The sequence below is a fragment of the Nycticebus coucang genome, chromosome 2 (assembly GCF_027406575.1).
Source record: "Nycticebus coucang isolate mNycCou1 chromosome 2, mNycCou1.pri, whole genome shotgun sequence".
In the NCBI taxonomy this organism is placed as follows: Eukaryota; Metazoa; Chordata; class Mammalia; order Primates; family Lorisidae; genus Nycticebus; species Nycticebus coucang.
In genome coordinates, this window is record NC_069781.1 from 119,015,327 (window position 1) to 119,040,300 (window position 24,974).

At 40.4% G+C, this 24,974-nt stretch overlaps 1 protein-coding gene across 3 annotated transcripts in view; it reads right to left on the bottom strand.

The window, feature by feature from the left end:
• FANCI (FA complementation group I) overlaps positions 1 to 24,974 on the bottom strand; it is an 85,973-nt gene that overhangs the window by 16,117 nt on the left and 44,882 nt on the right. For all 3 annotated transcript variants that reach the window (XM_053581666.1, XM_053581665.1, XM_053581667.1), the window contains exons 19-26: positions 18,851 to 18,919; positions 16,705 to 16,806; positions 15,524 to 15,694; positions 15,220 to 15,341; positions 14,571 to 14,735; positions 7,381 to 7,560; positions 1,136 to 1,302; positions 724 to 803 (exon numbers count right to left, since the gene is read on the bottom strand). In XM_053581666.1, coding sequence (XP_053437641.1) covers positions 724 to 803; positions 1,136 to 1,302; positions 7,381 to 7,560; positions 14,571 to 14,735; positions 15,220 to 15,341; positions 15,524 to 15,694; positions 16,705 to 16,806; positions 18,851 to 18,919 — 1,056 coding nt within the window. The remainder of the gene's footprint in view (positions 1 to 723; positions 804 to 1,135; positions 1,303 to 7,380; positions 7,561 to 14,570; positions 14,736 to 15,219; positions 15,342 to 15,523; positions 15,695 to 16,704; positions 16,807 to 18,850; positions 18,920 to 24,974) is intronic.

The following is a 24,974-nucleotide window of genomic DNA, read 5'->3' on the forward strand; positions in this document are numbered from 1 at the left end:
AAGCCCAGCCCCGGCCAAAAAAAAAAAGAAGTTAATGAGCTTAGCTGGGTGCAGTGGCTCACACTTGTAATTCTAGCACTCTGGGAGGCCGAGGTGGGAAGATTACTTGAGCTCCAGAGTTCAAGACCAGCCAGAGCAAGAGCAAGACCTTGTCTCTACTAAAAATAGAAAAATTAGCAGGGCCTTATGGGAGGTGCCTGTAGTCCCAGCTACACAGAAGGCTGAAGCAGGAGGATCTCTTGAACCCAGAGTTTGAGGTTGCTGTAAGCTAGGCTTATACCCAACACTCTAGCCTAGGCAGCAGAGTAAGACTCTTGTCTCAAAAAAAGAAAGGAAAGGAAGGAAAAGAAGACAGAAAAGACAGAAACTAACAGCTTTTATTGTCTAGTCTTCATGCAATCTAACAAATCAAGCAAAATTGTACTACAGACTCATAAACAAAAACATAGATTCTACTACCTTGAAGGGTTCCTGGCTACTTCTTCATATTAATTCATTTTCCTAGAGGCAATGAATTTTGCAGGTTGGGGTGGCTAAACATCCATCCTCACTAGGATTGTTTTAAATGCATTATTTTCTATTCCGAGAGCTATGTTCTGTTACTTGGATGACCCAGAAAAAATTCCTGTCCTACTTGCCCATCCTTACCAGCTGCTCCTGCTACCAGTTCCTTTACAAGGCCCGTAGGCCAGTTGTACAAGAGCTTTTCTTAAGGCTTCTCACCTGAAACTGCCGAATCTGGAAAGCTGCTCTTTGAGTGACACTGACATCTGCATCTTCTCTGTCTTCCATATCTGTGACATCTAGGAATGGAAAATAACCCTTCTTTGATATCTATTTATGCATTTTTTGGCCTTTTAGTAACTAAAAATTTTAAAAAACCAAAAATCTGATGACAGCTGTTAATGTATCTCTTAAATTTTGTGGGTTTTTGTAATATATTCCATCTTTCAGTCACTATTTGTACTTAAATGTAATCTGGTAAATACTGATCCTGAATCCACTAGATGTCACTCCTTAGCAACGTTAGGACAGCTCTCAGGTGCCTTCTGGTAGGTTAATAAACAGAATCAAGGGGGTTGGTTAAGGAGGAGAAACCCAGACCACATGAATTAATTGATATTGAAATGCTGACCCAGAGCCCTGAGAAACTGCTGAATCTTGGGCTGATAGAACTGTTGCACAGCGCTGAATATCTTCTGTAAACCCTCCAAGCATAGCAGTGAGATACTCTTTCCTTTTTCTTTCTTTCCCAAGTCTTCCACTGAAGTAGGAATTGATGTGTACCTCCATAGCAAGACCCTGGAAGGAAAAGTGATTCTAGTTTTAAAGATAGACTGACTGAGATATAATCACATAGAGTAAACTTCATATCCTGTATGTGAACAGTTGTATAAAATTTGAAAAACTTTACATAATTGTGTCACCTTCCCACAATCAAGCTATTTCCATGACTCCAAAAATTTCCTCATGCTCACTAGCAGCCAATTCTCTCTTCCCATTTCCAAGCAACCACTAATTTGATTTCTGTCTCTGGTTTTACTTTTTATAAAATATCATATTAAAATGGTATCATTTATTATATACCATCTTGAGTCTGCTTTGTTAACACAGCATATGCTTTGGAGATTCACCCAGCTTGTGAATGCCATCAGTAATTTGTTCCACTTTACTACTGAGCAGAATTCCATTGTATGGATATATGAGTCTGTCCATTTACCAGTTGATGGGTCTTTCAGTTGTTTCCAGATATTACTATCACAAAACTACTATAAACATTTTTATATGGGACTTTATATGAACAGATGCCTTTATTTCTTTTGGGTAAAGACCTAAGAGTGGCAATGGGTAGATCACGTGGTAGGTTAACTTACTTTTTTTTTAAGTGTCAAACTGTTACAAAGTGATCATACCATTTTACATTCGCACCAACATAGTGTAACAGTTCAAATTTCTCTACATTATATTAATAACCACACTTTGATATGGTCAGTCTTTTTGATTTTAGGCATTGTAATAAATTATGATTTTAATTTGCATTTATCTAATGAGTGATTATGTTGAACACCTTTTTTTCTGCTTAGCTGCCATCTATATATTTTTTATTAATACATTGTTTTCTTATAATAGTAAATTTTAGAGTTCTTTATATACTCTTGTTACCAATCAATCCTTCAACAGATGTGTTTCGCAAATATTTTCTCTAATCAGTAAGAAAATACTCCGAAGTGTGTTTGGAGAGCAGAGTTTTTACTTTAGGGCCAGGTGTGGTGGCTCATGCCTGCAATCCTAATACTCTGGGAGGCTGAGGCCAAGACTGGCAGATTGTTTTGAGTTCAGGAGTTCGAGACCAGCCTGAGCATGAGGCAGGGGCAAGACTCTGTCTCTAAAAACAGCTGGACGTTCTGGTAGGTGCCTACAGTCCCAGTTACTCGAGAGACAGACAAGAGGACCACTTGAGCCCAAGAGTTTGAGGTTGCTGTGAGCTATAACATGATGGCACAAAACCCCAGGGCAACTGAGTGAGACTCTGTGTCCAAAAAAAGAGAAGAAGAAAATTTTTACTTTACAGATATTGTGCTTTTGAAGTTATATATAAGAAATCTTTGCCTGAAATAAGGCCACAATATTATTTATCTCATGTTTTCATCTAGCAGTTTTTTTTTAAGAGACAGAGTCTCACTTTGTCACCCTCAAAGAGTGCTATGGCATCACATCTCACAGCAACCTCCAGCTCTTGGGCTTAGGTGATTCTCTTGCCTCAGCCTCCCAAGTAGCTGGGACCACAGTTTCCCGGCACAACGCCCAGCTATTTTTGTTTTTGATGCAGTTTGGCCGGGGCCGGGTTGGAACCCTCCACCCTCCGTATATGGGGCTAGCGCCCTACTCACTGAGCCACAGGGGCTGCCCATCATCCAGAAGTTTTAAAATTTTATTTCTACGTTTAAAAATTTGTTGTTTGTTTTTACATTTGTCTGATTCATCTCAAGTTAATTTTTGAATATGGTAGGAAGGACAGATACAGGTTCACTTTTTTCTTGCATACAGACATTCAATCATTCCAAAACCATGTTAAAAAAAGAATTTTCTGGGCTGGGCACAGTGGCTCCCGCCTGTAATCCTGAACACTCTGGGAGGCCAAGGCAGGTGGAATTGCTTGAGCTCAGGAGTTCAAGACCAGCCTGAGCAAAAGCCAGCTCCCCCCACCCCCCATCTCTAAAAACAGCTGTGCATTGTGGCAGGCAACTGTCATCCCAGCTCTACACAGGAGGCTGAGGTAAGAGAATTGGCTGAGCCCAAGAGTTTGAGGTTGCTGTGAGCTATGATGATGCCACACCATTCTACTGAGGGCAACAAAGTGAGACCCTGTCTAAAAAAACAAACAACAAAATTAAAAAAAAAAAAAAAAAACAAAACAAAGAAAAGCTTTTCTTTTTTCAAAAATCTAATGACCACCCAGTCATTAATAACTTACGCCTATAATCCTAGCACTCTAGTAGGCTGAGGCAGGTGGATTCCTTAGCTCAGAAATTTGAGACCAGCCTGAGCAAGAGTGAGACATCTCTACCAAAAATACAAAAATCAGCTGGGCATCACAGTAGGCATCTATAATAGCAGCTACTCAAGAGGCGGAGGCAGAAGGATTGCTTGAACCTAGGAGTTCGAGGTTGCTGTGAGCTATGATAATGCCACTGCCGTCTAAGCTGGGCAACAGAGTGAGACTATGTCTCAAAAGAACTAAATAAATAAAAATCAAATGACCATATTTGGGTGAGTCTGTTTCTGAACTACCTATTCTGTTCCATTGCTTCTGCCAATAACACACTATCTTAAATATAGCAATTATGTAAGGTAGCGCATGCTCTTTGTTCTTTCATCCCACACTTGTTTTAGTTATCCTAGGTCCTTTATTTTTCCCACATAAATTTTAGAATCTTGTCAATTCTTACAGTAAATCTCGATCCTATTGGGATTTTGTTATTCTAAAGATCAATTTAGGAAGAATTCACATCATGACAATAGTGAATCTTCCATCCATGGACTCTGTCATTACATTTACTTAGGTTGCTGATTTCTCTCGTTTTATAGTTCTATCATACAAATTTTGCCCATTTGTTAGATTTATCATGTTTTATAGTGCTATTATAAAAGGTATTGTTGGGCGGCAACTGTGGCTCAGTGAGTAAGGTGCCGGCCCCAAATATGGACGGGGCTGAATATGTAGCAGGTTCAAACTTGGGCCTGGCCAAACTGCAACAAAAAAACAGCCAGGCATTGTGGTAGGTGCCTGTAGTCCCAGCTACTTGGGAGGCTGAGGCAAGAGAATCTCTTAAGCCCAAGAGGGCAACAAAGTGAGACTCTGTCTCCAAAAAAAAGGTATTGTTTTAATAAATTTTAATTTCCAAGCCTGGCATGGTGGCTCATGCCTATAATCCTAGCATTCTGGGAGGCTGAGGTGAGTGGACTGCCTGAGCTCAGGAGTTTGAGACCAGTGTGAGACCTCCAAAAAATATAGTCAGGTATTGTGGCGGCTACCTGTAGTCCCAGCTACATAGGAGGCTGAGGCAAGAGAATTGCTTGAGCCCAGGAGTTTGAGGCTGCTGTGAGCTGTGACAGGGTGGCGAAGTGAGACTCTGTCTCAAAAAGAAAAAAATCTTGTAGCTTTTTTAAATTCTTTGAAATTTTCTATGTAGATAATTGTATTAATTATGAATAAAGATAGTTATGTCCTTTGTTTCCTTTCATGCCTTATTGCACTGGCTAGGACCTCTAGTATGATGTTAATTATTAGTGGGAACTACTTTGATTTACAACTTTTGAGCCAGTCTTGCATTCTTTGGAGAAATCCCACCTAAATTATGGTATATTATCTTTCTCATATATTGTTGGAATAAATTAGCAAATTTTCTTTATATTCACGAGGGAAATTAGTCAGTAGCTTTTGTAATGTCTTTGGTCTGGTTTTAGTATCAGGGTAATATTGATCTCATTAATAAAGTTGAAATATGTTCTCTTCTCTTCCATTTTTTCAAAGAGTTGGCACAGAACCGATACTTCTCCCTTAAATGTTTAGTAGAATTTACCACTGAAGAGCTCTAGCACTAAAGTTCTGAGAGAAAAATTTGAATCACAAATTCAATTTCTTTAATAGAAATAGGATTTCTCAGCTCAGCGCCTGTAGCTCAAATGGCTAAGGCTCCAGCCACATACACCAGAGCCAGCCTGGGCCTGCCAAACAATAATGACAACTACAACCAAAAATTCTGGGTGTTGCAGTGGGCGCCTGTGGTCCCAACTACTTGGGAGGCTAAGCACTCTACCCAGGGCGACAGCTTGAGGCTCGGTCTCAAAAAAAAAAAGAAAAGAAAAGAAAAAAAGAAATAGATTACTCAGGTTACCTATTTTTTCTCAAGTTTTTTTTTTTGACAGCCTCATTATGTCGTCCTCCATAGAATGCTGTGGCATCACAGCTCACAGCAACCTCAAGCTCTTGGGCCCAAGTGATTCTCTTGCCTCAGCCTCCCCAGGGAGCTGGGACTACAGGTGCCCCCCACAATGCCCAGCTATTTTTTTGTTGTAGTTGTTATTTTTTAGCAGGCCCGGGTTGGGTTTGAACCCTCCAGCCCCGGTCTATATGGTTGGCGCCCTAACCACTGAGCAATGGGTGCTGAGCCTCAAGTCAGCTTTCAAGAAATTTATTCATTTAACTTATCAAGTTCAGTGTCATAAAATCATTAATACTTAATTATTGATTTTTTTTGAGAGTCACATTATGTTTCTCTGTGCTAGAGTGCTGTGGCATCAACCTAGCCACAGCAACCTCAAACTCCCAGGCTCAATTAATCCTCCTGCCTCAGTAGCTAAGACTACAGGTACATGCCACCATGCCCAGGTAATTTTTTTTTTTTTTGTAGAGATGGGGATCTTGCTCTTACCTCAGGCTCATCTTGAACTCCTGAGCTTAAGCAATCCTCCCACTTCGCCATTCCCAAAGTGCTAGGACTACTCTTGTGAGCCACCACACACAGCCTCTTTTCCTGATTAGTCAGGCTAAGATTTATCAAGTTTATTGACCTTCTCAAAGATCCAGCCTTTCTTCATTGTTCTTTTTTTTTTGTTATTTGCTTCTTCGTAATTCTGCTTTATATCTACTATATCCTTTGTCCTGCTTCCTTTCATTTTAATGTCTTTATTTTTTTAATGTGAATGGATATATGGGAGATTTGAGATTTTTTAAAAATTACCAACTGCTTATAATTTCTACCCGAATAGTACGTTAGCTGGACCATATATGATTTGATATGCTATATGCTCATTTCTATTCTGTTCAAGATGTTTTGTAATTTTCCTTAAGACACTGTCTTCAAATATGGGCTATTTAGAAGTGCATTTAACTTGTAATATATGAGGATTATACAAATATCTTTCCATTATTGCTCTTTTGTTTAATTCTGTTGTGATCAGAGATTGATTTGTTTTTCTGAATGTTAAATTTGTTTTATGGCCCAAAATACGGTCCGTCTTGGTGAATGTACCATGTGCACATGAAAACAATGTGTATTCATTCTGAAGCTATTGCTAAGTGTTCTCATAAGTATTAATTAAGTCACACTGGATGACTGCGTTGTTCGGGTCTCTAGTACTTCCTGATTTTCTATCTATTAGTTTTTATTGATTAGAAAGAGTTGGTTATTAGAGAAGACTGATTATAATAATTCAGGGTTTGTCTATTGTTCCTTTAGTTCTACAGTTTTTGCTTCAAGTATTTCGAATTTCTGTTGTCAAATACATAAACATTTAAAATTATGTCTGCTTGATATAGGATTAGGTAATACCTCTTTTTTTCCTGATAATAGAACATTTTATATGTGACTAACCATCCACAACAAAGCAGAACCAGAAGCCCTATGTGCCCAGGAGTTCAAGGTCAGCCCAGGCAACACAGCAACTTCCTACCTTTTTTAACAACAATAACAAGGCAAGGCTGGAAAAAAGACCTAATGTCAGTTCAGCAATTGGAACTGTGTCACAAATGTGACTGTATTTCACATTTTTTTTAAGCTGTCGCCCTGGGTATAGTGCCGTGGCATCACAGCTCACAGCAACTTCCAACTCCTGGGCTTAAGTGATTCTCTTTCCTCAGCCTCCCAAGTAGCTGGGACTATAGGTGCCCATCACAATGCCTGCCTATTTTTTGGTTATAGTTGTCATTGTTGTTTGGCAGGCCTGTGCTGGATTCGAACCTGCCACCTCTAGTGTATGTGGCTGGCATCTTAACTGCTTGAGCTACAGGCACCGAGCCTGTATTTCACTCTTAAAACAGCCCAATCTCAAATTGCCTTCATCTCTAACCCCAATTTGAGAGTGGTAGTGGCTTACCGAGTTATATCACAGAGGTTCTGAAAAATCTTGTCTGGGTTTTGGCTGTCAGGGCCACTAACACGCCCTGTTTCCTTTAGCTGTTGCACCTTCTGCAGGGCTACTTTCACTGCATAGCGCATAAACTCATTGCTGGACCTGAGAACAGAAAGGCTCTCTTCATGGCTTGGGGTACTATCTCTGGATAGAGAGAGAGAGAGAGAGAGATAAAAAAAAGATTCTTCTACTGGTATAGCAGCACCCAGCAAGCTCTGAATGGCAGATTCTATAGTAGCTCATGCCAAAGTCACTATCATGCTGTTCCCTTTGTAGTAACTGAGCTGGGAAGAGGACCCCCTAAAGACCCCTAACTGTCTCAGCCTGAGTCCTCTCACATTTCAACCCACCCCCTTGGCTCAATTCTGAGAACAGGTTTCAGAATAGAACAAGGAAGTTCCCTGAGTTCCCAAGAACTCCTAGCAACAGGTAACAATGGGAAAACTTAGCCCAACTCCCTAGCAATGGCTAAACGATGGTAGAACTTACCCCAACCCCCTAGCAATAGCTAAACAATGGTAAATTACCTATGTGAAGTTCCCACTGCATCCCCCAAGCTGTCCCCACGCCAACCCCACCCTCGTGCCAACTGCCATGCTGTAGCCCCCGAGCCAATTCTGTAACCCCACTCCTGGGCTAACTAAGTGCCACGTTCTGCTTTTGTTTTTGCTTGTTTGCATGACAACAAAAAAGGTATAAAAGGCAACCTGCTTTTCTCTTCAGGCCATTCGCCTTTGGGTGGTAGCCCGCTTGTGCAGATGTAATAAATCACCATCTGATTTATACCTGAAGTGGAGTCCGAGTCTTTCTTACAGGTGGCATGAATATGACGTTTGGAGGCCCCAGCGAGATTTTGCCACCCCGGACTCCCACCTAGGCCCACCCTGACGGCTCTAGGGGAAGGCCTCAGAGAAGACATTCCTCCGCCCCAGAGTCCTTGGACATGTGGAGCCAGGGCACAGGTTTCCAAACTTCTGAATTAGTGATTAATCAGTAACACCCGGGTGAGTTTGTACAATCTGTTCTCTAGAGATTCTGGGGAGGAACCATCAGCCCCGCTAAGTCTTTTGACCTCAAAGGTAAGAAAATGCTGGCTCTATGCTTCTGTCTGGGGACTGCAGTCATCTGGTATCTGGGGGATGAGGGAAGATCAGATGTGACATTAACTTCCCCTTCCTGGGCCCCAACAGGACGCTGTGGTGGGTCTCTGGTCTTGGGGGTGCTCATGGTGGTGAGCCCCAGGTCTCTGGTGGGACTCAGGTCCCAGGTCTCGGGGGGCCTCACAGGGGTGAGCCCCAGGTCTTTGGTGGGACTCAGGTCCAGGTCCAGGTCTCTGAGTGAATGAATGAATGTGTGTATGAAACTTGTCAGTCCTTTTTCATGCCCAGTCTGTTAGTTTCTCCTCTTCAGTGTGTGAGTCTATTGGTCTCTTTTCTTCGTGGGACTCATAGTGGGTGAGTCTCCCGTACCAGTGAAATTGTGTGAAATTTCACTGTCACTCTTCTTTGCTCCTGTTCTGTCTTTAGTCTGTTTAGGTTTGTGAGTCTCTAATCTGTCTCAAGTTTTTCCTTTTAGGACGCATGGAAGGTGAGTCTTCGTTTTGTCTGGTCTCTCTTCTCTAGACTCACAGAGTGTAAGTCTGTTGGTTTCTCTTCTTTAGACTCACAGAGAGTGAGTCTTTGGTCTGTTAAGTTTTCCTCTTAGGACTCACAGAGAGTGGGGTCTTTGTTTTTGTTTAACTAGTGTGTATGAGTTGTTTGTCAAATTTATGTTTGCTGTTTCCAATGACTTGTCAGAATTCCTTTCAAAGACTAGTCAATTCCAAGTTTGGGTGTCAACATCTCTGTTTTCTTGTTGTCTGTCAACGTGTCAATATATAATCTGTTTTAACCCAGGCTACAGCCACTGGTTGTGGTTGGGGCACAAGAGCCAATTTTCACCCAGGGGGCGGCTGCGAGAATTTCTCAGGCCCTGGTGAAAAACTGACTCTGCCCCCTGCCACACCCTGCCAACTAGCCTGTTTACCTTCTCTCTCATATCCCCTATGTCTCCCATTGCCCTTGACATCGCTTTCAGGGTGAGAGTTGAAAATAGCCCACTTGTGGTTGAGACCCTCTCTTTCCGGCAATTAAAGAGTTACTACAAAGTTTGTTAAAAATTATTTCCCTCCATTTGGCTGCCAAAGAATTGTGGCTACTATGTTACAAATAGTCTTGAGATAAGGTGCTGGCATTCAGCAGAAAACCCAAGATTAATTACTCATTTAGAACTACAGAAAAAAATGGTCCTCTTTACTTAAAAAAAAAAAAAAAAAAAAAAAAACCAGCAGCCGTTTAACTTTACTGTTTGGCTCTTATTCTGTTGCCCCTCAGGTGACCTCCAGGTGGGGGGCAGGCTGTGTCCCTCTAAGGGGAGGCGCCCCCTCCTGGAAACATCCCAGGGTCCCCAGAGAACCTGGAGCCCCTCAGGAGACCTGCTGACGATCACTCCTAAATTCACCTCTAAGTCCTCCTCTGGAGGTAAGCCACTTTAACATCAAATTTCGGCTAATGTCAGCAGACATTAATATAATTATTCATGATATTTTTGCTGTGCTCATTTGTTGTGAATTATCAGAAAAATATGTAACTGTCTGTTAAATTCAATTGTTGTAATTTGTGTAGAGCCTCTGAGGGAAGGCCAAAGAGACCGGGACCTCAGGTTGCTCGGCCATTGGCCTGTCAGAAGTTTTTTTTTTTTTGTAGAGACAGAGTCTCACTGTACCGCCCTCAGGTAGAGTGCCATGGTGTCACATGGCTCACAGCAACCTTTAACTCTTGGGCTTACGTGATTCTCTTGCCTCAGCCTCCCAAGCAGCTGGGACCACAGGCGCCTGCCATAACGCCCGGCTATTTTTTTGTTGCAGTTTGGCCGGGGCTGGGTTTGAACCCGCCACCCTCGGCATATGGGGCTGGCGCCCTACTCACTGAGCCACAGGCGCTGCCCAGGCCTGTCAGAAGTATTTAGAAACACGAGAAGCCTCAACCCTACTGGTCTGTCAGAGGCTCCCAGAAATATGTGTTTACACCCGTCACCAAAAACACCATTAAAATGAAAGCAGGCATCCAATCAGCCCCTGGGGTGTTAGATCATCACAGGCCAGTTAAAAACTGTATGAGACTATGTTCTAGTTCTGGTTTTGAAAATATGAGAGTGTAAGAATAAATGTAAACTTTTAGACATTGTTCATGTCAGGCCTGTGCTGAGTCATTTTATGTCATTTGTTCAGTGTTTATTAAAAGATTAGTCTCGGCCTGAAACAATCTTGTATTAAACTAAAGAGAAAAAGAAAACAAGTATAAAAGAGTTTTAAAAAGTTCCCTAGAACTCAGCATTCTATACCTTGAAACACCTGAGTTCTAGTTCTTGTCAGCAATTAGAAGTTTCTTCCTCTATATTGTTAGTATAAATGTTTGTCTGTTTTAATTCACTATTTTCCTGCAACATTCTGGTTCCCTGATGAGAGCGCTCCCCAGCACCCTGACTGACGCCATTCCTTAAGAGCCCTCCCGTACTAATTACATGGAGAGGAGGGCCCCAGCAGAGTGGCAGGAAGCCCACCAATAAAGAAATGAACATATAGGAGAAAACAACCCCCTGTATATTCCACAACTTCCTCGCCTTTAAAAAATAAAGTTTAACTACCTTCCCTCACTGTTCATATAGAATCTTAAGGTTAAAGAACATGAATATAAAAATATAGTTTTAGTAAGAAAGGATAAAGGAAGATAGAATAATTTCATAGACAAGATCTTATGTCATAAATTTGTCCTGAAACAAAATAATTGTATAGAAGAGTAAAAAGCAAGACAAAGATTAAAAAGGTCTAAAATATTTGTAAAATGTCTGTATAGTTTAAATAAAACTTATAAAGAAGTCTACATGTAATCCAGTTAACTATGTATTTCCTTTAAAATCTTTTATAATTATATATGTGTATTCCAATATTGTAAAGCATTCGTCTATTCTCACTTGTAAAACATTAGCCTGTCCTAATATATAAGACATTGGTCAGTCCTAACACATATTGTCAGCAATAATTTTAATTCATCTAAAAAAGACTGAGTCCAAAGTTTATCCCTAAAAGAAAAAAAAAGATATTTCTACTGTCTTTAGAACTTTCATTGGAAAGTTAACATGTCTATGAGTATTGCTGACCTAACTTTAAACAGAACAGAAATCAGTCATGTAGAACTGAACTAGTTTGTTATGGCTTTTTGTTTAAAATATTGTTGATTCTTTCTATGTTCTGTTTTCCAGAAGTCAAATGTACTTATGAACAGAGTTTGAAACATGTATTTTTTCTCTCTCTTTAATTTCTCCAGAGTTTAAAAACTGTAAGTATTCTTAATTCCTGACAATACAGTTATTTACATAAGTTCAGTAAGAATCTGTTTTGTTCTATAAGACTATATAAAGGCACTGGTTATTTTACCAAAGCTTTGCCTGGAATAGCATTTCCGGAAGTATCCAGACTACACTAAGGAATTAAGGTTGACTTTATAAAGTCAATAAAAAGCCCTTTGGAGAACTGGCCAGATACCTGTCAGTAACATTTCCTGATCTGTGCTAAGTAATGAAGGTCACTTGCTGACGGGTCCGGGAATTGAAATATGCTTGGGAACCTCAAGAGAAGAAGAATTTACCCAATGCATACAGGTATCAAATGGCACAGACGAAACCTGGGCTTGTGAAAGGCTTCAAGTCCAAATGAGATTCCTTATAAAGGATTCCAGCAAAGCCAACTTTAAAGGAGAGCCTAAATAACTAATAATTAATTATTCTTACTGTACTCTATACAAGTAGACCCAGTATACTGAAAGTACAGTTTGTTTTAACAACTAAGTTAGTTTGCTATATTTTATTTTTAGTAAAGAGAAAGATTAGAGAGAGAAAAATGATTCAAAAAAGGCTGTGACCCACCTGTATTAAATCCCAGCCTTGTCTGTAATGTCAACTCATAAAATGAGACATAACTATTTTACTAATCTGTTAAATGGGGCTAAGAGACTAATCAGAAAGAATAAAATTATATACAGTAGTTATGTTTAACTATAACACTGCATCCTACTGTGCCGAATCTGTATACTCTGCTGAGTTTACTGCTGGCAGAAGCCAAGTGGCCCCTTGCCTGAACTTAAAAGATGACATCTAGAGATAGTCAACATGCCCTGCTCTGGCCACATACGGAGAACTCGCTGGTCAACACACAGCTGAAGCCTGAGGAAACTTCTCGAGGGACTTGTCTTAATTGGACTTTTGGACTTTGGGAAAAAGGGGAAAATATCACAGGGAAAATTATATTAGCCCACCACCACGGTACTATTAAGGCCTGAGTAGAGAACCCAAGAAGAGTCACAGTCCCTAAGACCTCAGTGCTAAAATATCAGCACCTGCAGAGACAAGCTAATATTGAAACCCTAAATCAACTCCTTAGACATTGGAGTTGATCTATTAAAAAATATGTAAAAACTGGGCGGCGCCTGTGGCTCAAGGAGTGGGGCGCTGGTCCCATATGCCAGAGGTGGCGGGTTCGAACCTAGCCCCGGCCAAAAAAAAAAAAAAAAAAAATATGCAAAAACTAAGAGAACTCAGAGGGTGAAATTAGACCTCCCTTCACAGGGTCTAGGGGTGTTGGTTTACCTCCTATGACTAAGTGACAACTCGAGTGGGAAATCGAGACTGCCCTGGTTAAAAAATGAGTTAGAATTGTATACATGAGTGCGTAAAGAATGACTAGGACAAGTAACAATAAGTGAGACTTCGCTCCCCCCATTCATGGGGTGAAACCAATGTATAAGTGTACCCGTCTTCCCTGCTCCAACTTTGTCCCCTGGCTATTGCGTCTTTGCTGCAATTAGGGAAGAGATTAGGGTGTGAGCTCCTTAGTCAGAGTAGAGCCATCCAAAATGTTAAAACTACTTTATTCATGACGTTACTGAAGCTCAGAGAGTTTATGCCCAAAGATAGGAGCCTGATACATACCAATTATCAGCCCCTTCCCAGCAACACAGATGAATCAAGGATTTGATTCCCCAGAAGACCAGTAAGGAATGTAGTAACTGAGCTGGCAAGAGGACCCCCTAAAGACCCCTAACTGTCTCAGCCTGAGTTCCCGCACATTTCAACCCCCCCTTGGCTTAATTCTGAGAACAGATTTCAGAATAGAACAAGAAAGTTCTCTGAGTTCCCAAGAACTCCTAGCAACAGATAACAATGGGAAAACTTACACCAACTCCCTAGCAATGGCTAAACAATGATAGAACTTACCCCAACCCCCTAGCAATAGCTAAACAATGGTAGAGAAAATTACCTACGTGAAGTTCCCACTGCATCCCCCACTGTTGTCCCCATGCCAACCCCACCCTCGTGCCAACCGCCACGCTGTAGCCCGGGAGCCGGCTCTGTAACCCCACCCTCATGCCAACTGCCATGCTATAGCCCCCCTGAGCCAATTCTGTAACCCCACCCCTGAGCTAACTAACTGACACGTTCTGCTTTTGTTTTTGCTTGCTTACATGACAACAAAAAAAGTATAAAAGGCAACCTGCTTTTCTCTTTGGGGCTGTTCGCCTTTGGACAGCAGCCCGCCTACACAGGTGTAATAAATCACCATCTGATTTATACCTGAAGTGGGGTCCAAGTCTTTCTTACAGGTGGCATGAGTACAACACCTTTACAATCATTATTCTTCGTGCTTCCTCATTTTCTCCTCCTTCCCAATCCTTTACTTTGATCAAATTCAAATGTCAGTCTTACTCTTCTGTTAGTTCTTTGTTGTCCTTTCATGTTTTTAATTCAGTTTTTTCCTTTTATATCTGTTATTTTATTCAAGCTACTTCTGTAGATATTCTTTATAACACACTGTTGGAATTCATCCCTTTTATTCATTAGTCCATTCTTTTCTCATTTTCTCCTTTAATAATTTGAGGCACATCTTCAAAGTGCTCATTGTAGAACTATCTGCTTTCATTTCAAGAAAATTAAAACCTCCTGACTTGTTTCTTTCTGTTATATGGTAAGAACTGCAAATACAAACTAGGAAAATCAGGTAAACTTAGGAAGGCATTATCTTCCCTGAGCAGATGTCTTTAAGCATTCTAGTAGAAACTTACCTGAAAAGAGCAGTGAGAAGATTAGAAACAAATTTCATGGACAAAATACTATCATTTGTTTTGTTGGCTGTTTTAGTTTTGCCTTTACCAGCTTTTTCATTAAGAATGTCAGAGAGTGTCTTGTAACACTTAAATAAGCTCAGAACATCCTCAAACTTATTCTTACTGTGTAAAAAGAAAGAGATCACCAAGAAAAAACATTAGAATATTGTGGTTTACTTAAGGAAATCACAATGCTTCTTTAAATGTCATATTTTAAATAAAACACTATAAATGCATGGACCTTCACTACTATAGCAGCAGACTATACCAATTTATTTGGGTTATTTTTTTTCTTTCCTTATTTATACCACTCAACACCGAGGACTAAAGTCCAGTACTACCACCAATCAAATTTTTATATTAAAATCACTTCTTGAGTGCAGGGTCTGGGAATTTTGAATAAAACCTGCTTAAAGGGAGACATTCATAAGCCTGATTAAGCATAAGTTTTAGTATTCTCTGGTGGAAAAAGCATAGTTTGGTCTTAGGTTAAATTTACATTGAGATACTGTCATAGTTTATAGTGGGCCTAACATATTCCTATAATTTAATATATACAAAGTGAAGTGTTCACCAAACTACAAGTGGAGTCACATCAATACCTTACCTGAAATTACTTATGGAGAAATTATATTCTATTAGAACTTCACAAATTCCCATCACAAGAAAAGCACAGATATTATTTTTTATGCCAGTATCAGTATTCTGTGAAAAATCTGCTGATTTATCCTAGAAGACACAAGATTAAAATTAATAAACTATTAAAAAACTCCATTATTCGGGGTGGCACCTGTGGCTCAAGGACTGGGGGGGGGGGGGGGGCGGGTTCAAACCTGGCCCCAGGCCAAAAAAAAAAAAAACCCCATTCAAGAAACTCCATTATTCAACACAGTTGAGGACTTAGCAATTACCAGTTCAAAGTCTTCTAGCTCACTCTTTATCATTCTATTAGTAATAGACTCCAACATATCATCTAGATCTTGGTAGAATGCCTCTTCTTCCTCCTCCTCTCCCTGTTGTAGGGGTATCACTTTACTCTTATACCAGGCCAAACAATGCTGAATACAACATAGCAGATAATCCTATAGAAGAAAATAATATCAAACATTCTTGAGTATTAAAGGATAACCTATGAAGCTTGTCATAATTAGCTAATTCTTATCTGTAAGGATAAAGTAAGTCATCATTAGTATTACAAATTCAGTCCATTTGAATTAACTAAATGAAAAAAATTAAACAGAGATATTGTTTTCTAAACCTTTCCCAAAGGACGTAGCCTCACAAGTGACTTACACCTAGAACTGCAATATCACATGTGCTATCTCTAAAGCCAGAGCTGGGGTGTGAAGCGAAATTCTTTATAGTTCCTTTGAGTCCTAAAGGCTATTCTAAGGTTAGGCAATTACATGTTTATGTTAAGGGAATCTTCAGGAAACCAACATAGCATCTTAGATCTAGGCTGAAGACATTTCATGGCATTTAAATGAAGGTAAGTTTTGACAGCTGAAAACCTCTTCCTTCTTCCTGCCATAAATTGTTAAGTCACTTGCCATCGGCAATTTGAATTTTTATCCTTACTTCCCTGTCTGAGGTTAGATGAGATTATAAACCTGTCCTAACTCCTCTAAAGGTTTAACAGACTGCCAATTCTAGCTCAGCCTAAATCATACTTCCTCCGGACTAATGAACCAGGTCCTTTGGGTTTGTATGCACCTATCCTTCCCTGCATTCTTTTTTTTTTTTTAAGAGAGGAGGTCTTGAACTCCTGGGCTCAAGCAATCCTCAGCCTCCCTATTAAACCACTCCTCCCCTATCCAAAAGTATATTTATTTAGTGTACGTAATCAAAGATCCAAAAGATAAGGTCTCCTTGAGGAAGTGGTAGGTACTTTGATTTAGTAAAGTGCTAAGATGGTGGATATCTTACCAATAAATCCAAGGTGATAATGGTTCAGAAATGATAAACAAGGAAGATTAAAGAAAAAAAATTTATTGGAAGCATCAGGAAGAGTTTCACTGGAAAAGATATCTCTTTATGAGGATCAACCCTATCCGTAACAATAAAAATGTTAAAGGAGGAATAAAAGTCTCACCAGTGGTTCTTGTAGACAGATCTGATCTCCTTGGGTCAGAATACAAGCTTCTAATTTCAGAGGAGGCAGCAGATCAGGTTGTGGCTCATAGTACTGTTTTAACTATGTACAATAAGGGAAAAAGGACATCATGGCTCATAAATGCTGTTTTTTGTTTTTTTTTTTGGCCGGGGCTGGGTTTGAACCCACCACCTCCAGCACATAAATGCTTTTTACCTTTTAAACTTGTCAAGCTAAGGTACCATAAATGTCTAATGCCTTCTGAGACACATTTCCCTATTGTCCAAAGAATAAGGCACCAAATTTTTTATTGCTTTGGCTTACATACATCCTTTGCCTTTACTTTGGGCATTGCACTAATTAGGATTATATTTCCTATTCCACTTCTATACTCCTTCACGCCTATTCCTACATTGGTACAGATGATCAGCAATATCAGCAGAGCATCATGGTTAAGAACATAGGATCTAGCTCTAAAATAACACTGGCAGAATCCAAAATCCTAGTATCACCCTTTATTACTGATTTTTATGAAGGTATCCTTTCTTTGGCCCCTTATTTGAAAAATGAAGATAATTATTAATATAAACACTGTATAAGGATTAAACATGACAATACATATAAAAGTGCTTCAAACACTACTTGGCACATAACAGAGCTGAAAAAAATGTTAGCTATTATTTTTCCTTTTTTTTTTAACTTTTGGATTCTGCAGAATTTTACTGGTCTGAGTCAGGAAGTACTGCTCTATGTCTTCAAAGATAATCTTCTATTGTTAAATGAGTGAATGCAGTTGATCATCTGTTTCAAAGATAAAAAATAGGCCGGGCGTGCTGGCTCACGTCTGTAATCCTAGCACTCTGGGAAGCCAAGGCAGGTGGATAACTTGAGCTCACCAGTTCGCAACCAATCTGAGCAAAAAGCAATACCATGTCTCTACTAAAAATAGAAAAACTGGGGCAAGAGGATCACTTGAGCCCAAGAGGTGGAGGTTGCAATGAGCTATGACACCATGGCATTCTACCCAGGGTGACAGCTTGAGACTCTGTCTTAGGAAAAAAAAAAAAAAAGTACAAAATAGCTATTAAGATAAATTTTATATAGGTAGGCCTACCGCCCAGTGACAAGTTTTTGACAGATAGCATATGACCTTCCAAAAATTGCCACACATCTGAGACCTTAATTTTCAAATCAAACTTCTTCAGTAGAATTATGACAAAACAATGACACTGAGAGAGTGATACCGACAGACAAAATGAGCTTCCATTTTTAGCAAAATGATGGTCTAGGAATCTAGAAGAACCCTCTTGGTAGAGAATAAGAATCATATGGCATGTGAATTATATTTCAATAAAGGTGTAACCAGAAAAGATTCAAATCAATGCTTCATGAATAAATGTTGAAAGTAAAAGGCAGATAAGCAACATCTGAATACTTCTCCTTTTGAGGTCCTTTAAGATATTTTATAATTTAAAACATTTTTTTGAACTGAAAAGTACAGGAAGTAACCTAACAGACACCTATGTATGTCACTCCTATTAAGACTTAATATTTTGCTATATTGGGCTGGGCGCCCATAGCTCAGTGGTTAGGGCACCAGCCACATGCTCCAGGGCTGGTGGGCTCAAACCCGGCCTGGGCCTGCTAAACAACAAAAATTGCCAGGCATTGTGATGGGAACTGTAGTCTAAGCTACTTGGGAGGCTGAGGCAAGAGAATCACTTGAGCCCACGAGTTTGAGGTTGCCATGAGTTATGATGCCATGGCATTCTACCAAGGGCAACAAAGTGAGATTCTGTCTCCAAAAAAAATTTGCTATCATTAGCTCTGTATCTTTTTACTTTCAGAAATAAAACATTAACTGATACACCTGCTAGTCAGAACCTTGTACAAATGGTTCCACAATATCTTCTACATGACTTAGAACCAGACTATTAACTCACAGGGGTAACTGTTAGATAACAATATTGCAGGTACTTAAGTGGTGACCAAAATAAAACCACCAAGTCACATACCCCTAGTATGTTCACAACATGCCAGTGCACTAAGTGAGAAATATTTTTATATTTTGAAACATCTGGAAAATTTCACTTCTCAATGAAATTTTAGCTGGCCTCACTATCCAAACATCCATAAACATATTTACCTGTGACAACAGAGTCTGCATGATTGAATTAGCCAGCTGAGAGTTCCTTCGAAGAACATCATAGAACCCCTGAGAGGAATCAAATAGAAAATAAATAAGTTCTTTAACAAAGATATTAGTGATTTGGATGATACCTTTGAAGTTAACACTACAGCTTATTCTCAGTTCTCTGATAAGGACAAAGACTGTAAAAGCCTAATCCAGAGAGACAAACAATTTAGAAAGTTTAGATTATTTGCCTAAGCTAAAAAGAGATTTCCTGTCAATGAGAACTGAATTAATGATCTGACCATAATCTTTACAATATTTAAGCAACAGGTCACTCTGGTTTTGGAGTATTTTGTTTCTTCAGTCAGGAATATATTAGACCTCTATTCTTTTCTTTTATCCTATATTAGCAGTCTTCTCTTTTCATAACATTTTTGCCACTTAGTTTCCAGTAATTCAAAAGTGCCTCCTGGCCCTAAACACCCTAATGTGAATGACTATGACATTTTTTTTCCCATCTCAAATTTCCTAGTCTTAGTTTAAAACTGGTCAGATTAAAATCATAGGGAGAATGTTCTTTCTGGAACCTGGCAAAGAGGTGGTACAGATCATCTGTAAGAAAAAGCAAATGAAAATTGACCACAAAAAATTGTTTAAAAAAACTGTTTCAGGAAGCCACGAACCACAAATCATGTAATTGATAAATGTTGCTTATGTTCTGGGCCATCCCCTACCATCTCTTCTCTATCTCTCCTCCCACTTTCTTGGCCTCCCTATTCCCTGAGACACAGTAATATTGAAATTACATGAATAACCTAACCTTACAATGGCCTCCAAGTGTTCAAGTGAAAGAAGAGTTGCATGTTTTACTTTTCAAAAAAAGCTAGAAATGATTAAGCTTAGTGAGGAAGGCATGTAAAAAGCCAAGACAGGCCAAAAGCTAGGCCTCTTGTACCAGTTAGCCAAGTTGTGAATGCAAAGCCAAACTTTAAAATGCTACTCCAGTGAATACGTGAATAATAAGAAAGCAAAACAGCCTTACTGCTGATATGGAAGAAGTTTTAGTGGTCTAGACAGGAGATCAAACCAGCCATAACACTTCCATAAATCAAAGCCTAATCCAGAGCAAGGAAGGCCCTCTCTTCAATACAATTCAATTCAATGAGGCTAAGAAAGGGGAAGAAGCTGCATAAGCATGAAGCTAGCAAAGGTTGGTTTACAGAAAGAAGCCATCTCTATAACGTGCAAGTGTGCAAGGTAAAGCAGCCAAGTGCTGATACAGAAGCTGCCACAATTAACAGAAACATTGAAGGTTACTGATAAAAGATCACCATAAAAAATAAAAAAAACTAAGTGGAGTGTTTTGGAAAGAATAAAGTCAGTCTCTAAGACCAATTTCTGATTAGAAAGAAGTAAGACATTTATGGAAAGTTAGGGAAAAAACTGAACTCAATGAAAAGATTTCTATACTAAGATGGTACCTAAGAACTCTCAAGTTTTTATACCACTTTAGACAAAAAAAAATTTAAATTATTGGCAATAAATTAAATTTATGGTTTGTGTTGGTGTTACAGTGTCTGGCTCCCCAACCCAACTGACCTACTTTGGTTATAGAGCTGACCTAGTGGCAAGCCTGGAGAGGCACTTATAAAAAGCGAAAGTGTAGTAAAGCTGAACATAGCAGGGTTAGCAGCATGAATAGAAGTCAAAAAGTAAATTCACACAGACTTTAGCATAACAAAGAGAAACTTTTAAGCCTGAAAAGCAAAGAAAATTTCCAGAGGCGAAATGGGGCTCTCTAAAGAGAAGAGATATGCTAACCCAAAGGCAGAGTAAAGGTGTAAATATCCTTTTTCTCTCCTTTTGAAATTGTGAAGCTTTCTCATTGGTCTATGTCTCTGAGCACATTTTCCCCTTTTGTATTGGTCATTGATTAACTTGGTTACCTCATACCCGCATTCTTTCCTTTGTGGGGGAAAACTGCTCAGTGCTGATCTGTTGGCTTTATCAGTACTTGGGGCGTATCTGTGGTATGCAGTGTTTTGTCCCCATCCATCCCTATCCAAATATGGAAGATGTATTTTGTGTAGGACATGTTTGGTTAATTGAGTCAGTGTTCCCATGTTTCCAAGGCCCCTCCAGATTTCCTTATTCAGCAGGCCAGGCTTCTGTCCTATGCCCCTTGAAGCCCCTTTCTTTGTCCTATGAACTAAAATAAAATCTTAAGGCTCCTCCCCCTCAGTGAATGACTGGACCCCCTCTTGACCAAAAGGATCCCTAAAACTGAGTTGCTAGCCATGCAACTTATGCCCCCTCCCCCAGAGATGTCCTCTGTGACTCACTCATAAGGCCTAAAGCTATGTAAGACCTACATGCAGGTCCTCAATATACACAACAAACACTTGAGTCTGTCCAGTACTGTCTCTTGCATTCTTTTTCACTGACTCTTAACCCACCTATAACCTGTAAGCGCCCACTTCCAGATGTCCCAGCATTTGGGGGCAAAACAATGTATGTTTTCTACTTATTGATTTATGTCTCCCTAAAATGTATAAAACCAAACCGTGACCCTCTACGACCTTGAATCCAGGTCCTCAAGGTTTCTTGAGCGTGGCTCCAGGTCTTGGTCCTCAAATTTGGCTCAGAATGAACCTCTTTAAATTATTGTACAGAATATGGCTTCTTTTCCATTGACAGTTCAGTCCCTATTTAGTTTATATGAAGGGATGTTCCAAATGCTAAATTCATACTCAAAAACAAAATAAAAACAAGAACTTGATCTTAAAAGACTAGCATATAGGAGGTGGAGCAAGATGGCGGCCGAGTAACAGCTTCCTTGCAAATGGGCACAGTGAGTATGGGGAGATAAGACTCCAAGCATCTCTGCTGGTGGGATCCACCTATAATCATCCCTTTGAGGGACTCAGCAAGGGACTTTTGGACCCCAAGAGGAGGACAAAAACAGTGGAAAACTTGCAAATGGTTGCATGTGGTCAATCGACCACGCCAGCAGCCATAAGTATAAGCAGCAGTGAAACTACAAACCAGAAAGGCCTTACCTGTGAACTGTTTCGGTGTTTTAATACTTGGCACTCAGTTGAACTCCCTTGGGGAGAGCTTGAGCAAGAGTGCAGAGAACTCTGGGCATTGTCTAGGGCCCCAGACTGAGCCGCTGAGCTGAATGGAGCTAACAGTGTTTGACTGTGGGCTGCAGTGAGCCATTGTGAGAGAACTGCCTTGGCAAGCTCCACCCTCAGGTCACAGAGCAAGGATTGGGTGGGAGCTAATAACCTAGTGACTGAGCAGCCTAAAGGGGGGGACTGAGCTGCCTTACAGCCTCAGCCCTCAGGGGCAGAGTCAGACCGGTTTTGGCACACTGGAGCCTCGGGCTGCTGCCCTGGTAGAGTGCTGTCACAGCTCATAGCAACCTCAAACTCCTGGGCTTGGCACCACCCGACCCTCCATAAGAGCTGCACCATGACCCCTGACCCGTGCCCACCGGATCTCTGCATACCCTGACCAGAACTGTGGGAGCCGTGCAACCCTGCGTCCTCCCTCCTGTATCCTCCTTGCCTCCACACCAGCCTGCTCATCTGGCCAGGAACTCTGGTAGCCACGTGCCCTCCAGAGCCCTCCCTGCCGCTGTGCAGAGCCCTTCTCCTGGCCAGAGACTGCTGGAGCCTTGGGGTCTCTGTTCCAAAGTCACTGGGCGCCAGGCACTCCCAGAACCATGCGCACCACCTCCCGCCCTGTTGCTGGGTCCAGGTGTGTCACACTCCAGAGCTGCTTCCACAACCACAACTCCCTGGCTGGGGCAGCCCCAGAGGAACTACACAGGGTCACTCTCTACAAAGATCCAGCAACAACAGAGTGATCCCACTGGGGTCTAATCTTGGAGAGACACCTCCCCAACTCTGAGGATGGCCAGAGACAATGGTGAAAAACAATCATGGGGCAAAATAAAACAGAAAAACTCAGGCAATATGAATGAGAGTAGATCAACACCCCCAAGGATCAATGGGGCAGACACAGCACAAGATCCCATGCACAAACAAATAGCTGAGATGTCACAAATCGAATTCAGAATCTGGATAGCAAATAAGATCGAATTAGAATTCCAAGCAGTAACCCAAAAGATATCTCAAGAATTCAATGAATTCAAAGACCAAATGACCAAAGATATTGACACATTGAGACAAGAAGTTGCAGCCCTCAAAGATCTGAGAAACACAGTAGAATCCTTCAGTAACAGAATGGACCAAGCAGAAGAAAGGATTTCTGACATTGAAGACAAAGCTTTCAAATGCTCCCAAACTCTCAAAGAGGAAGAGAAATGGAGGGCAAAAACAGATCACTCTCTCAGAGAGATCTGGGATAATTCGAAGAAAACCAATATTCATCTTATAGTGATCCCCGAAAGCAACAAAGTGGCTTCACAAGGCACAGAGTCTCTTCTCCATGAGATTATGAAGGAGAACTTTTCAGACATGCCAAGACATTCTGAAATTCAGATAGCAGTTTCAGAACTCCAGCACACTCAACCCAAATAAGATATCTCCCAGACACATTTAACTAAAGTTAATATGAAGGAGAAAATTCTGAAAGCAGCCAGACGAAAAAAAACCATTACCTACAAGGGCAAGAATATTAAAATAACTGCAGATCTCTCTGCTGAAACCTTTCAAGTTAGAAGAGGATGGTCATCAACTTTTAATCTCCTAAAACAAAGTAACTTTCAACCCAGAATCCTGTACCCAGCTAAACTGAGTTTCATTTATGACAGAGAAATTAAATACTTCTGTTTTTTTGTTTTTTTTGGTAGAGACAGAGTTTCACTTTAAGGCCCTCGGTAGAGTGCCATGGCATCACACAGCTCACAGCAACCTCCAACTCCTGGGCTTAAGCAATTCTCTTCCCTCAACCTTCCGAGTAGCTGGGACTACAGACACCTGCCACAACACCCGGCTATTTTGTTGTTGTTGTTGTTGTTGCAGTTCAGCCGGGGCCGGCGCCTTACCGACTGAGCAACAGGTGCCGCCTGAAATTAAATACTTCAATGACATTCACATGTTAAAGAAATTTGCCATAATTAAACCAGCTCTCCAGGATATTCCCAGACCTCTTCTCCATAAAGACCAGCGTAATCCTCCACCACAAAAGTACACCCACCCAGAAGATTTTGATCAAATTCCAACTTCCACAGTTGCAAAAGGATTGAAAATGTCCACCAGACTCTCGAAAGGCTTATCAATATTCTCAATTAATGTGAATGGTTTAAATTGTCCTTAAAGAGGCACAGGTTGGCTGACTGGACACAAAAACTCAAGCCAGATATCTGCTGCGTACAAGAATCGCATCTTACATTAAAAGACAAATATAGACTCAAGTAGAAGGGATGGTCATCTACACTCCAGGCAAATGGAAAGCAGAAAAAAGCAGGCGTTACAATCCTATTTGCAGACGCAATAGGCTTTAAACCAATCGAAATAAGGAAGGATAAAAATGGACACTTCCTATTTGTTCAAGGTAATACTCAGTATGATGAGATTTCAATTATTAATATTTACGCACCCAACCAGAAAGCACCTCAATTTATAAGAGAAACTCTAACAGACATGAGCAACTTTATTTCCTCCAGTTGCATAGTAGTTGGAGATTTTAACACCCCTTTAGCAGTGGATAGATCCTCCAAAAAGAAGCTAAGTAAAAAAATTTTAGATTTAAACTTAACCATTCAACACCTGCACTTAACATTGACATCTACAGAACATTTCATCCCAACAAAACTGAATACACATTCTTCTCATCAGCCCACGGAACATACTCCAAAATCGACCATTTCATCCCAACAAAACTGAATACACATTCTTCTCATCAGCCCATGAAACATACTCCAAAATCGACCACATCCTAGGCCACAAATCTAACCTCAGAAAATTTAAGAAAAAAACAAATTATTCCTCGCATCTTCTCAGACCATCATGCAATAAAAGTTGAACTCAATAACAACAAGAACCTGCATACTCATACAAAAACATGGAAGCTAAACAACCTTATACTGAAGGACAGATGGGTTATAGGCGAGATTAAGAAGGAAATCACCAAATTTCTGGAACAAAACAACAATCAAGACATG